Source organism: Artemia sp. Qi Xiang Cuo, chromosome 3, assembly GCF_049724085.1.
Source record: "Artemia sp. Qi Xiang Cuo chromosome 3, ASM4972408v1, whole genome shotgun sequence".
NCBI lineage: Eukaryota > Metazoa > Arthropoda > Branchiopoda > Anostraca > Artemiidae > Artemia > Artemia sp. Qi Xiang Cuo.
Window position 1 is genome coordinate 7,887,155 of NC_142796.1, and position 15,852 is coordinate 7,903,006.

The following is a 15,852-nucleotide window of genomic DNA, read 5'->3' on the forward strand; positions in this document are numbered from 1 at the left end:
CGATCACCCCTGGGGGAAAAACAAAACAAAAAACAAACAAACAAAAAAAAAAAATAAACACCTATCCATGATCTTTCTTCTGGCAGAAAATGCAAAATTCTACATTTTTATAGATAGGAGCTTGAAACTTCTATAGTAGGGTTCTCTGATACGCTGAATCAGATGGTGCGATTTTCATTAAAGTTCTATGACTTTTAGGGGCTGTTTTCCCCGTTTTTCGAAAATAAGGCAAATTTTATCAGGCGCTTAACTTTTGATAGGTAAGACTAAACTTGATGAAATTTATATATTTGAAATCAGCATAAGAATCTGATTCTTTTGATATATCTATTAGTATCAAAATTCAGTTTTTTAGAGTTTCAGTTACTATTGAGCCGGGTCGCTCCTTACTTTCAGTTCGTTTCCACGAACTGTTTGATATAAGCCAATGAAATCATATGCTGGATTTGATTGAATAAATTTTTGCCCCTTTTTGACATCCAGCCAATAGAACCCCACGACTTTTTAACAAAAAGACGGGTTATATAGCCATCTAATAAAATCGTTTGACAGCCACTTCTGCTCAGCATAATCCTTAATCTTTGGATCTTCCGGTTTAAAACTGGAAAAAATTTTAAAAACAAAACGACAAAAAAAAATGAATTTAAAAAGAATTGAATCCTAAATATAACACACCAAAAAACTCAATCACAAATACTGATCAAATTTTAATTATATAAAATAAACTCCGAAAAAAGGTATAAATGGCAGCTGTCATACAAAATAAAATGCATACCAATTACTAAAACAATAAAGTAATATATGGCTAAAGCACAAGGACAGATATACAGAATCAAAAATCCAGCAACAACAAGGAAGGGCAACTAAAATTTCACATTGTGAGGGCTAAATAGCGGTGACCAGGGTCGTATCCAACTTGTTTTTTTTTTAATCTAAGGTTACAAGATAAAAAACACATCAAAAATCTGTTTATATTCATTTTTACTACCTTTTTATGAGTCGGAAAAACATTTCTGGGGACGGCGGTCAAACCCCCTAGCCCCTCCCCTCCCCCCAAGATGCCGTGGCCTTGGTAAGTAAAGGTTGCAGTCAATCATTCACAGGATAGGGATATAATAAAATAATTTTTCACCGCTGTTTGAGGAAAAAGCAATATACGATTACAAATTATACTTTAAACAAGTTGGAGCGGAGCCAATGTGACCTTGTCCACTTTTAACTTTTTACGTCGAAGCATTTAATTAATTTTTTCGTTTATAAACATCCCATAAGAATTAGGGCTAATCCCAAAATTAACTCCATACTGAAGCACATAAACAAACATCAATAATTTCTGCAAGTTATTACGGGCTGGTTGTACTGCCAACCCATCCAAGACTTGAAAAGTTTAAAGCCCTATCTTTATTTGACTTTGTTGGTTGAAATTGGGAGTAACTGACGATATACAGCAAAATAGGGTGGTGTTTGCCACATCTACAAATGCGAATTTTTATCAGGTATCTGATGTAACGGCACTTCGGTAAAAACTTATCCGTTAACTCTCGGATTTTTTCACTCGATAGCTGAAAGACCCACTTAATATATGCTACGTCAGGCAACATGAAGGAAGGAGTAATATAAAAGCATAATATAAATATGACTTAAAGGGCCACATCCAGGGTAATTGATCAGGGGTTAACCATATTTTTTACGAAACGAAAAAAATTTATTTACATATAGTTTCGTTACCTTTGTACGAGTCGGACTTTTTTTGTGGGGGGGGGGGGGTTACAGCGGATAGCTCCCCACCCCCTGGATACGGTTCTGATGGCTAACTATATACGATTAAATGACAAAGAAATGTTTGTTAAAGCATATGTCTGTTTTAATACTTCGTTTGAAAGTTTAATACTCCGTTTTAATATCTGAAGGGGAGGGGGGTGTTTAAAGCCATTGTTCCCATTGTTCCCAGAGCCATCATGCATGTAAGGAGAGTGGAAGATTATAAAGTTGTCATTCCCAATCGTATATCCGAGCAGTTAATGAGAATGATTGAGCCCGTAAATTGTGGAAAAATTGAATTTTACCATAATTGTAACCACATTTTCCTATTTTTTACCTTAATTTACCACGATTTTGATTAATTCTTGTTAATCAATAACCTAAGTCGACAAAAATAGCTCAAGAGTCAATAAAGTCTTTCTAACCTAATTTCAAAGCGTTTTGGACAGTGATATCCTTGAAAAGAAAATAGACTGACTACCCTTTTCTGAATGAACAATCCAATTTAAGCAAAATTTTTTTTTGCTTCTCATTGACTTTAAAGGTACTTAAAAAAAAAAAAAGAAAAAAAAAACCTTACTTAGGAGCTAACAAGCTCAAGCCGACTACTAGAGTGACAAATAATACAAAAGGTATCCAGGTCTTAAGAACACCAACTGCACTAATATATCTAGAATGTACTATGAAATAAAACAGGATAGAGACCATGTTCCAATTCTTCTTTCCGTGGTAGCCCATGTTGTTTAAAGCTAATGCCACGAATGAGTGGCAATTGTCACAGCAAAGATTATGCTGAAAAAAGGAGAAACAAAAGTAAAATTTAAATCATAATATATGGGTAAATAACTAAAAGAAACTTCTGGGAAAATTTGGCCAAGAATACTTCGTTTTGGATACCCACCCTAACCATCAAGAATAACCATCAACCATCTGAATAAACAAAAATAATTCCAAATTAAAGGCTTCACCAAAGACTAAATTTTAAAGGGATAATACCGCCATTTTTTTATATTCCGACTTACTTTTAAAAATTAGCACTATAGATCCGTATATTTTTTACAAAGGAGCCAGGCAAGGGTTGAGTCAAGGCCGTATCCAGGGGGGGGGGGGGGTTACCCGGTTTGAACCCCCCCCCCCCGAAATTTTTGACCGAGTCGAAAATAAGTCGAAAATTAGTAAAATCTAGGAAAAAATCAGTAAAATTAGTCGAAAACTGAGTAAAAAATTAGTAAACCCCCCCCCAGAAAAAGTAAAAAATTAGTAACCCCCCCCCCCCGAAAAAAAATCCTGGATCCGCCCTTGGGTTGAGTCAAATGGATTTGATTTAAATTTTTATTCTTTGCTTTTGATTATTACATTTTGATTGATTATTGGAATTATTTACATATTTATTGTTATATATTTGATTTTTTTTTCTTTTTATCAATATTTTAATTTAATAACTGTTCCCGATTTTTAGTCAAAGTTCAGGTGGGAAAGTCAATCCACCAGACTCCAATGTAGATATTCAAACTATTAATAATGTAATCTCATTCACAAGTTTCTTAAAAGCTGGGAGATTACCGAGCCCTCTTCTTCACCTATACGAAAGTTTCTATTTTTTATATTTAATTATACATTTCAATATAAAAATTATATTAATAATATTTACAATTTTATTAACAATAATTTCAAATTAATATTCGAAATAGAAGTGAACCGAAAAAATGCCCACAGATAAAGATCCTTTTCATTGGGTGATGTAAAATACGGCTGGTGAAGCAAAATTCTATTCCCTTGACAACCTAGCTTTACTCCTTCTTTGAGTAGCTTGAAAATTTTTCCATTAGGTAAAACGAAAGGTTTTATTTGTTTCAAACAATATTTTGCAGTTTTATTGGAATTATTATTAATAAAATAGATAATAAAACAATTTAATTTTTATATTAAAAAGAATAATTAAATATAAAAAGAAAGAAACTTAGCATTTATTAAAAGCGGCCTAATTTTATCATAATGATTTCGTATTTATTATACCATACTATAACCATAATAATATTAGTAATATCATTAACTTATTTAAACAGGTTTAGTAACAATTAAGAAGCTTAACCGAGTTCTCACAACACCTGTCTGATGCTTCCCCACACCGTTTCTTGTTTAGAATGAAAATTATGATACTAAGATGATTTATGCACAAACATAATTTACATATTATATTTCTATCTTACCAAATAGTTCTTATATTTTCAACAGAAGCAGATATGGACGAACTAGGCTATATGTAATTTTCTTTTTTTCATTTTCCCTTCAATCTTGTTCAATGGTTAGTTAATACTGCTGTTTTGCGGTTTACTTTATGTCAGAAACAATAGTTTAAATATATTACATAGAGTAATTAATACGGTATGTACTTTAAACATATTTAACATGTTAAAACATAACATAAACGTATAGTATGTATTATTTAGTTACTATTAGTTAGCTAATGCCTTTCTAATTAGCTTTCATTTTGATAATTATTGTTTACACATAAAAATTTATTTCACTTAATGTTTATTTTGTTTATAATATATTCGTAATAAAATACTTTATTAACCTATTATAATTGGTGAGCTTAATCTCAATCTTATCATTTCTTTCTGACAATGAATACACATATTTAACATATTAACACATATTTAACATATTAAACATATTAAAGCATATATTTAAACACTAGTAAATTATAATTAGTTATCTAATGTCTTTTCGATTAACTTATATTTTCATTATAGTTTTTTATACTGTAAAATTTATTTTATCCATTGCTTATTTTGTTTAAAATATACATGCAATAAAATAATTTCTTGTCCTCTCATAATTGATGAGATTGATCTCAATCTTGTAATTCCTAGCTGACGATGAATATACATTATGTTTTGATTAGAAATTCGGTACACGGCATTCACCAAATAAAAAAATAATACCAATCCAGTCATATTGTAGTAACCACATAGTTATAATTAATTTACGAAAATCTTTTTTTGTTCTTCGGATCAATTTTTTTCCACCCCATGGACTATCTCGGATTTTTGGGTGCTTGCTGTATTTTTATTTAAATAAAGCATTTCACAAAAAAGCGATAAATAAGAAAATCCATACAAAAACGTAATTTACATATTATATTCCTATCTTACCATATGGTTCTTATATTCTTCAGCAGAAACTGATATGGATGAATCATATGTCAAATTTTTTCCTTCAATCTTGTTCAAATCTAATTGCCAAAACTTGACAGGGTCACCAAAAGCCATTCTTTCTTCATTAACATAATATGGACCAGCAAAATCACGTATCACACCGTCCGATGTTGCAATCCCCATATGACCAATAATGGGAAATAGCCAACTAAAATTAACATTTGATAACACTGTAAATCAAATAAATGAAGGTGCAATTGAAGGTGTAGCTTTCCTTAGAAGGTGTAATTGTCATTGGTAGTCAACCGATTCTTAATGTTTGAATTTTTAAGGGCGAAAAGCATCGACAAACTTAACTAATAATTGTTTGTTATTTATTTTTACGATGCAATGTGGCAACACTTTAGTAGTTCCTAAAATAAAACACAGAGGACTTAAAGATCACATATAACGCCCCAGGGCCTTCACTAAAAAAGTTTGCCCTTAAAATACCAAGACTCCATTGCGTCACTGTTTTGGCTTTTAGTATCTAAAAGCCAAAATTGGCTTTTATTGTTAGTCAACCGATTCTTAATGTTTGAATTTTTAAGGGCGAAAAGCATCGACAAACTTAACTAATAATTTTCGGTTATTTATTTTTACGATGCAATGTGGCAACACTTTAGTAGTTCCTAAAATAAAACACAGAGGACTTGAAGATCACATATAACGCCCCAGGGCCTTCACTAAAAAAGTTTGCCCTTAAAATACCAAGACTCCATTGCGTCACTGTTTTGGCTTTTAGTATCTAAAAGCCAAAATTGGCTTTTATTGGTAGTCAACCGATTCTTAATGTTTGAATTTTTAAGGGCGAAAAGCATCGACAAACTTAACTAATAATTTTCGGTTATTTATTTTTAAGATGCAATGTGGCAACACTTTAGTAGTTCCTAAAATAAAACACAGAGGACTTAAAGATCACATATAACGCCCCAGGGCCTTCACTAAAAAAGTTTGCCCTTAAAATATCAAGACTCCATTGTGTCACTGTTTTGGCTTTTAGTATCTAAAAGCCAAAATTGGCTTTTATTGGTAGTCAACCAATTGTTAATGTTTGAATTTTTAAGGGCGAAAAGCATCGACAAACTTAACTAATAATTTTCGGTTATTTATTTGTACGATGCAATGTGGCAACACGTTAGTAGTTCCTAAAATAAAACACAGAGGACTTAAAGATCACATATAACGCCCCAGGACCTTCACTAAAAAAGTTTACCCTTAAAATACCAAGACTCCATTGTGTCACTGTTTTGGCTTTTAGTATCTAAAAGCCATAATTGGCTTTTATTAGTCAACCGATTCTTAATGTTTGAATTTTTAAGGGCGAAAAGCATCGACAAACTTAACTAATAATTTTTTGTTATTTATTTTTACGATGCAATGTGGCAACACTTTAGTAGTTCCTAAAATAAAACACAGAGGACTTAAAGATCACATATAACGCCCCAGGACCTTCACTAAAAAAGTTTGCCCTTAAAATACCAAGACTCCATTGTGTCACTGTTTTGGCTTTTAGTATCTAAATCTTTGACACTTTCCTTAATACTTAAGACTTTATGCTTACAATTTTATTCTTCAAAACTAATATTCCTAACCCTTTACTAAATGATTACATCAAATAAGAGGAAAAAAAATTCAATATTGACAGAAAAACTAAATAAATGCACAAAATAACAACAAGAAACAAAGCATTTCTACTTTTAAACTGAGGTAGGCGTTTTGGTATTTTGAGGTAGGATTTACCATTTCTGGTTTTGAGTATATGCAAATGAGTTTCCCTGATGGGTCTAGTATACCAACAGAGCTTTACTTAGTTTCAACTAATTCCAAAGATGTTATTTAAAAAGATTCTAAAAAATATGTATGATTAAATACTGATGCCTCAAATGGTCTCAACATTTTCTTACGAGATCCCTTCTGCAAGTTACAAAAAAAAATAGCAACAGAAGTTTTAAAACAAAAGTGAAGAGCTATATTTAACCAAAAATGAATAGAAATAAATTTTAATAATTCTTCAAGCGTAAAACTACCACAAATCATCTTCAATTGATAAATGAAACCCAAAACAAATAGATATTGCAAGAAATAACCGAGTCAAACTAAAAAGGAGCAGAAACTAAGAGAAGTAGGACTGACGTCCTACGAACGTAGGACAGTGCTTTCTACAAACCAGAACATTATTTGTACTTAACAGAAACTAATCTTTTTTTCAAGCTGTGTTTTCCTTTCTCATAATATTGAAAAAGACCAACATCATAACAAAGATTACTGTAAAAACAAATGAACTTGGATTGATAGTATAATATATATACACTGATATTCATTCCTGAAAGTCTTAATAATTTTGGATTTATTAGGGTCAAAAAAAAGAGAAAGCTTTTAAAATGTATTTTGTTTTCAGTAAGTGCAAATCATATGTTTAGTTGAATACTATTTATCTAAATGTCAAATCTCTGACTGATCACTCTCTCATTCTTGTCGTTTAAGGTTCAATTAACAAGCTCTGTTATGTAGCATTAAACAAGGCTGCTGATTAATTAAACAATTGCTGCAAACAAATTTTATTAATCTGGGTCAGAGCACTAAAGAATAGTAATGACGTGATTGCTGTTCAGTCACCCTTACAAAGAGAATACTGTCGAAGCAAAGATTTGTCAGGGTTTCAACCTACATAGGGTTTCTGATTTCAGTCAGCAGACGATTTATGAAAATAATTAAGGGTCAGGGTGGGGGAAACGAGATTTTTTCATAAGTTGTGATCCATCAAGATCTTCTTTTTTACACCAGAAGATGGTGGCATGGCAATTTTCAGAAAAAACATAGTATAGTTTTCAATAATTTTTTTTTAGATACATACTTACAATTATTGCTAATTAAATACAATAGATTAATCACAGCCTAAAAGTGCTGTGCATTTTCTGATGGGATTTTAGTTGGTTCACAATAACAGAGACTGCTTAAATCTTGGTTCTACAAAAAAAAACAACTAACTAGCCTCACTTTCTTCTTTAATTTGAGCAATATTGTTCTGGTACATAGTACTATTCATTTTGACATTGCTTACTTATCTACAATACCATGCAAGGTTTGAAGTTTTCCTTCAGCTTTCTGCTGATTCAAATCCTTGCTCATAATCTATTAACTGAAGAAACTTGGGTCTTGAGGAGGCAGTTGGCCCCCCCCCCTGCTCCATAACAAATTACACCCCTTTCTACATCCTTCCTATAAATTCCACCATCAGCAAGTTCCAAATGGCACTAAAAACCGCACTTTTGGTGCCATGTCTCAAGTGGAAAAGCTGGGGCTAGTGGGCTACCAGTACTTTTTAGAGTGATGTTTAATGGCTCATTTGAAAGCTATTTTTCATATCTACGTGATTTTTGTCAATTCAACCATCTGTAAGTGTGATCAAGGAAAAATATGAATTATTAAAAATACTTTTACACACAATTTTTAACCTTTGTAAGTGATAGTCTAAGATCACTTAGCCATCTAGCAGAAGGACATGGCAAAATCTATGCAGGACATATTACCAGAAAAGCCAGAAGTTGAAAAACAGACCCACCTGATGAGGAAATATGCACCTCAATCTCTTTGGTATGCCACATACAAAACAACTGAGATTTAGATTTTAAAACGATGATAGCAACAAAATAAATTCCTTCAACATTCACAGTCCCCAAGACTATAACTGTTCCTGTATTGGACATGGATTAAATAAAGATAAAATCTCTTTGTGCTTTGTTATGTTCTGTGTTTGTGAAACATCACAGAACACTAACCAATCTTAGCCAAGTGGTTAGCACACTTGAATTGAAACCCTGAGAACAGGAGTTTGAGTCCTGGTGTTGCTGGTTATTTGGTGTTGTGTTGCTGGTGTTGCGTTTTCCTGGTGTTGCTGGTTATTTGGTGTTGCGTTTTCCTGGTGTTGCTGGTTATTTGGCTTGGAATATGGTGTCAAATGGTGTGATTATATAAGTTCAGCCAGAATCAACCCAAATCTAAATGGGTGCCTGGAGAAACCTGGAGGGAAAACACAGGAAGCACCAGATTATTTGTCCCCAATCACACATTGCACTCCTGGGCAATAGCAGTGAATTGGGAAATAGGTACCTGTGCAAAGCAGAACATTGGTCAGTATGTGAAAGAGTTTAAAAAAAGTGTTTTTGAAAAAATGACTGAGCCCCTTATTTGGATTATATCTTCAATAAGTCATATATCCTTTTCAAACATTGTGATTTTCTCTTTTCTTGATGATTGTCTTTAGTTTTTTCCCAGTTTTTATACATTACTCTTTTGAGCTCTTCTTTCTATTTTTTCTAACACTAGGATGTGTAGTTGCTTATACAAACAAAATACGAAAAATTTGAGCAAGGACTAGAGACAGACATATCTCTAGGAATAGATAACAATAAATAGAATAAAAGGCATTATAATATAAAAGATTAAATCTATACATAAAAATATTTAAAATAAAAAAGCAATAAATAAAATAAAAAGCACATAAATAAAAAAAGGCATTTCCATGCCTACAATCATTCAAAATGACCCTTTGAAAAATCTCATTTGTGCATATTTCTTTAAGTTTTTACAAAAACTTCTAGCAGAGATACTAGTCTTTGTAGTACCAAAAGAAACACATAGAAAACAAGGTTGTACAACTTACGTTAGGACAGGGATTGGTGTCCAGACAATGCAGTGTGGGTATCTATTTCTATCTGGTTCCACTGATTTTACATTCATGTCCATTGATAAGTTTGATTCCAACCAAATTTACCTTACAAAAAATGATGAAACATAAAACACACATTTTCTCCACTTCAAAATCCTGACAAGCTTCCTATATTGAATATTAAAGAGTGAGACAAATGATAGTAGGACTATAGATGGGAGGAGTGAAATTTCCTAGGTTAATTTTTCATTGTAATTGGCAAATTAGTCACCCATAATCACACCGCATTAACTATAAAAAATTTCACATCAATAGGTTAGATAGAAAATATTACAACAGTTAGTGTCATTAATAGGCCAAAAGTTGAGTAACTGCTGTTAATAGAGTATGTCAAACAAACAAATTTTAGTTCACAAAGGGTAATTTATTTTTTCCTATCATATAAGCATAAATACAAAAACACAATTCCAAGAGGAGGGGAGGGGCTGAAACTCCCCAAAAAGCTATATGACAACTATTTGAAAAAAGTAAAAAGCCCCTTAGGACAGACCTTAGGGGGATTGTAGAAAAAGGAAACAATTACTATGGACATGAGTAGGCACAGATCTACCCCTTGAAGCAGGGGAAGGGGTAGAGGGCAGCCTTTGAGAAAAAATAAGCTAGACAATATTTTGTCCCAACTCAACTTTAACCTTGCTTGTTTACCCTTCGCCACCCTTCTGCATCTTCACACAAAAACAGCCATTTTCGTATGATCTGCCAAATATCTGTGTTTTGCTGTTGTTTTATGCATTTGAAACAATTTTCCTTTTCTTCATAAAACTATTCCCAAGCCTAAACTACTAGGCTAGTTTTTTGCTTCAATGGCTGTAATGAACTGTTGCAGTGTAAATACTTCTGCAATTTCCCTGTATCCTTTATCAACTGTTTTGTATTAGTGAGATTTGTTTAGTTGTTTTGTATTAGCATGAACTAAGGGTTACCTTTATGTCTTCCCTCTTATCAGGGGGGACTAATTTTGAGCTAATCCTCATAGGATCATAGAATAAGGGGCAAATTTGCAGTTTTCAACACAATTTAGCTAGGATTTAACTGAATACATCACTTGATGCCTTTTCATTATGCTATAATCACCTCTAAGGAAAAGTGTAGTTTGAGTCCTTAAAGGACTGAAAAAAGCCCATAGTAACAAAAAGTTTAAAAATGTGTTTCTAAATAAAACTGACTATTGAGAAAAAAATTGCCATTTATAGTCGATTCAGAAAGGGTAATTATTATTCTCATTAGTATTAATAGTTACCAGTATAATGAAACAAATCTGCAGAAATTTTTAAGAAGAGCCAGAACCCCTCAAAATTGACATCAGTTTTGCTGTGACATTATTTATTTATTAATACCAAAATACGGTAAGCTTTATCACGCTTATCGCACTAAACAATTATAAAAAGTCTATGACAATGTTGACAACACAATACACACATACAATTCTATGAAAAGTAGCACACTCTGAAAACATAATAACTGAAACATATCTGATAATAACTTAAACATACCAAAAAATAAGCACACAAAATAACTGAAAACATACTGGTCACAAGTCAGCTAATACAAAAACAAAAATATTCTCAAAATGGATTGTGATAAGACCTAGTATAGACTATTTCCAACAGAAGTGTGTTCTAAGTCTTCCACACTTGGCTAGATAAAGAGTTTTGGCCTAATATTTTCTGTGAACATGATGGGTAAATTTTGTAATTATTTTCAAGGAGTTTCAAACTCTTTTTTTTAGCAGATTAGTTTTCAAAATAACATTTTACTATTAAAACTATGTAGAATAATAAATATGCTTCTTGAATCAGCCACAAACAACAATTTTTTCTAGACATTTTTAGAAACATTTTTTAGAATTTTTCTAGACATTTTTAAGAAACATGTTTTAAAAATTTTGGTTACTATGGACTATGGACTGTTTTGACCTTTGAAACCCTATTAAGGGCTCAAAATGTATTTTCTCCCAGATGTGATTATTGAATTATGAAAGACCACAAGAAAAACATGAATTGTGGAATTTAATTTTGTCCTAACTAAATTATGTTGATAATTATAAATTTACTGAATAAGGAATCAAATGGTTCTAGCCTAAGCCTACTTTTATTTTAATAGCATGCTTTCTTATGAAGAGTGGAACCACTAAACAGATACCAAAAATTAGCATGAAATTGGTAAAATCCCAGACAAGCTACTTTTTGCTATCTTGGAAATGGGTTATGTTAGGAAAATGAAACTTTCAGTAATGACTCCAGGTCCAAAAACATACTCCTGGAAGGTATTGCCAAGCTAACAAAACAACACTATACCTGAATGTTTGGTTTTAGTTTCCTTTTCTCTGGTTTTAGTTTGGAAATTGCAGTTCCTGCTATTTGTAGTATTTTAAGCCATATCAATGTTTTTATTCTAAATTTAGGAAATATGTTTGCAGATATTTGAAACTTCATAAATTAAAATTGAGCATAGTTGTGGAGCTGAAAATGCTTTTCTTGCATTTCATTTAAGCAAATCTATTTTGCAACATTCCCTTTTATAACACAAAGATTTTCAAATGTCAGTACCCTCTAGAGGGAGAATGAGTGGAGGTAGGTACCTAAAAATACCGGTAAATATCTACCAAATCATATTATTGACTTATGCATAAATTGAATATACAACTCAATGCCTTTTGGTAAATTTCTACCAAATCATATTATTGATTTACTCATAAAGTGAATACACCATTTGATGCCTTTCCTTATGATTGTAAAGAATATAATAAGCATTTCTTTCGGAAATGAATTTCAGCCCCCCCCCCCTATATAACTAACCCAGCCTAACCTAACCCTGAATTGGTATATGTAGGGGGGGCTGAAATTCATTTCCAATAGAAATACTTATTATATTTGTAATCAGCATAAAAAAAGGTATTGAATGGTGTATTCACTTTAGTCCTAACTCAATAGTATGATTTCGTAGAAATTTGCCTCCCTTTATGTGTAAGTCAATAATATGAATTGGTAGATATTTACCAAAATACCTTCCGAGGACATAGGCCTACTTTAGTCTTTAGATCTGTCACTGAAAATTTCTTTTTCTTAAACTAACCCCTGTCCAAGATAACAAAGTAGCTTGTCTAGAATTCTACCCAAAACAATCAATGCATGATACATACCCTAGCCTAGACCTAATTTCAAACAGCCTAGGATTGCCTAGGCTATGTTTAATATTAGTCTATACAGCCCAGCTTAAATCATTGTCTTTGTTACAATTAATCATACCATACTAAGCATTAAAATGCCTTTAATTTAAGTTAGCAGCTTTAGATTAGCCTATACACAGTCATATTCACAGACATAGTTCATATTTGAAGGCTAGCTACAGCCTAAGGTATAAAAACTCATAGTACATCTGGGATACTAGGAAACAGCTTCATTTTATTACCTATACCAACTTTCCTCAGTGTTTAAATAAAATCTAATCCAAAATATAAAAATTGCAATTAGCCTCCTAGACCATGTACTGCTTTATTTAAACTTTTCGGTTTCATGTCAATGTTGCCAGTTTGTGCCACTGGTGCGCACCGTCAAGCATGGATTTTTACTTACTTAAGTCCCATCCGTCCTTGAAGGTCGTCTTGGGGCCTCTTTCTTCGTAATAGCGTGGATGTGCCTTTTGTATGCTTCACGGTCTTCTGCTAGGCGAAGAAGGTCTGAGAGGCGGTGAGGTGCAAAGTTTTCCTTCCACCTTTTTGGAGGACGAGAACCATGAATTCGGCCTTCAAAGGTGATTTTTGGGAGACGAGACCGACTCATCCGTTGTACGTGACCGAGCCATCGAAGTTACTGGAGCTGGATCTTCATGAGAATTGTTTGTTGTACTTTAAAGTGCTCGAGAAGTTCGACATTTGAGATTCTATCAAGGTAAATGATCCCGGCGATGCGGCGGAGGCATTTAGTTTCAAATGCTGCTAGTCGACGATTGTCATTTACCTTCAGCGTCCATGTTTCACATGAGTTTATTGCGATGGGGATGATCAGGGTATTGAAAAGTCAGGTCTTAAGCCGCAGAGACAAATCCTTGCTTCGCCATATAGGCATAAGGGCCCTGAAACTGGAGCTCGCGAGGGCAAGACGTCTTTTAATGTCTTTTGATAGACTGTTGTCACTGGTGGTCAGACTACCGAGATAAGGGAACTCGTCGACCCACTGGATACTCTCTCTATTAAGTTTCAGGTATGGCTTAACTGTATCCTGCGGCTTTCGTGAGCAGCACATGGCCTTTGTTTTTGATACATTTATGATCATTCCAAAAGAACTAGTGGCTTCGAGGACGTCGTTAGCAACGGCTTGTAGATCCTAAAGGGGTTTCAGCCATTTCGTCGATATTGTCGGCTTAGGCTAGCTTATATGTCTGAACACCCCCTATCTGTGCGTCGCAAGTTGTTTCCACCAGGGATAAGACTGCTGTGAGGAAAAGGTTGAAGAGCTCTGGAGACAAGAGGCATCCTTGAAGGACACCTGCGGAAGTCTGGAAACTGTCAGTGAGACCTTCACTAGTCATGACGCGACTCCCAAATTTTGAGTACATATCTTTGATAAGGTCTACTAGGTTTCGTGGGATTCCGTAATGGAGGAGGATATGCCATATGCCATTTCTCCAAATAGGGTCAAATGCTTGCCTAAAGTCGATGAAGAGCTGATACAGGTCGCGACCGAATTCCAGATATTTCTCTAAAATTTGGTGAACAGTGAAAATTTGGTCAACGGTCAATCTCCCAGGTCGAAAACCGGCTTCGTATTTTTGGATGACTAAGGATGACACGGCTCTGATCCGTTGGAGTATAATTCGGGTGAAGATCTTGGCAGTTTGACTTGTTAGGCTAATAGGACGGTAATTATCACATATCGACTTTGACCCCTTCTTATGCAGTGGAACAATTGTGGCTTCGCAACAAAAAGTTGGGAAATGACTCTTTTGCCAGGCAGCGGATACATTCTTGTGGAAAAGATCTATAAGTGGTTCACACCGGACTTTCAGCAGTTCTGCCTGTATTCCGTCTGGGCCAGGGGCCTTGTTAGTCTTCAACGCTTGGATGGAATCCTCGACCTCAGAACGGAGAGGAGGTGGGCTGGAGTCTGAGACAGTAGCGGGAAACTGGTCCAGGACAGCAGGGTTTGGAAGGATATCAGGATTAAGCTTTTCTTTGAAATGCTCCATCCATCTCGATCGGATACCTTCTGTGCTTTGTAACTGGGAGCCGTTTTTATCTAGCAGCGCACAAGCACTGAGACTTTTCTTGCATGTTAGCTCACGAATCCTCTTATGCATGAAGTATGAGTCGTCTTTCTTAAAATCAAACTCACACTGTTCGCATTTGTCTTTAATGAAGGTGCGATGGGCTCTACGGGTGGCTTTTTCTACAGCACTCTTCAACTGCTTATATCTTTCCCTGCTCTCTCTGTCTGACCTGTTATTGTGTTTTCGTTTCTCAGCACATAATAAAATGATTTCGTTGGTTATCCAAGGCTTTTTATCACCCTTTTTGGTTCCTAGGGCGGACGTCGCTACTTTGCTGATGATCTTAGAGGAGTCTTTGACCAGTTTATCGATATCCTCTTTAAATAGAGTTATAGGAATATTAGAAAGAAGGTCCGATATTTGAGTAGACAGTTAGTCGATGTAGGTCTGGCGGGTTTGAGGGTCTTTGAGAAGATGTGTGTTGAAACAAGCGGGTCTATTATTCAGCTTTGTGGAAGATTTCAGGCGTATCTTTAGTGTAGACATGACTAGGGAATGGTCGCTGTCGGAATTACCACCTGCGAGGTTGACAGTATCTAGCACAGACAATTTCCACCGACTAGAGACGATCACGTCATCAATAAGATTACGGGTTTTTCCATCCGGCGAGATCCATGTCGCCTTATGACGTTCTCTGTGTTTGAAGAGAGTGTTGGTAATGGCTAGATCACTGTCTCTGCAGAATTTAATAAGGCGTTTTCCCCTCTTGTTAAGTCGTCCAAGGTCAAATTTACCCATAACATCTTCGTTTACAGCAGAATCGTTACCAACAACAGCATTGAAGTCGCCAATGACAACAACAAGGTCTTTTTTGGAAACTGTGTCAATTAGGCTTTGCAGTTGAAAATACAAATTGTTAGACTCTTCATCTGGTTTGCTGCAGTCAGGATC

The 15,852-nt window shown here is 34.2% G+C and overlaps 1 protein-coding gene across 1 annotated transcript; it reads right to left on the bottom strand.

Annotated features, from left to right (window-relative positions):
• Positions 1 to 562: 562 nt before the first annotated feature.
• On the bottom strand, positions 563 to 13,202 carry LOC148953715 (transmembrane protein 222). The gene is made up of 4 exons (XM_089086788.1): positions 13,105 to 13,202; positions 9,628 to 9,738; positions 4,920 to 5,130; positions 563 to 2,553 (listed from the first exon to the last, which is right to left on the bottom strand). The coding sequence occupies exons 2-4, from the start codon at positions 9,708 to 9,710 to the stop codon at positions 2,338 to 2,340; spliced, it is 510 nt and encodes a 169-aa protein (XP_088942914.1). The 5' UTR covers positions 9,711 to 9,738; positions 13,105 to 13,202; the 3' UTR covers positions 563 to 2,337.
• Between the last annotated feature and the right edge of the window lie 2,650 nt (positions 13,203 to 15,852).

What these genes read in the sequence shown, in the direction of transcription:
- LOC148953715 (XM_089086788.1), bottom strand. Translation starts at nt 9,710, where the DNA reads ATGGACATGAATGTAAAATCAGTGGAACCAGATAGAAATAGATACCCA. An exon ending in ACACCAATCCCTGTCCTAAC is followed by an intron (nt 5,131 to 9,627) that starts GTAAGTTGTACA and finishes TGTTAATTTTAG; the next exon opens with TTGGCTATTTCCCATTATTG. An exon ending in AAGAATATAAGAACCATATG is followed by an intron (nt 2,554 to 4,919) that starts GTAAGATAGGAA and finishes TCCTTTTTTCAG; the next exon opens with CATAATCTTTGCTGTGACAA.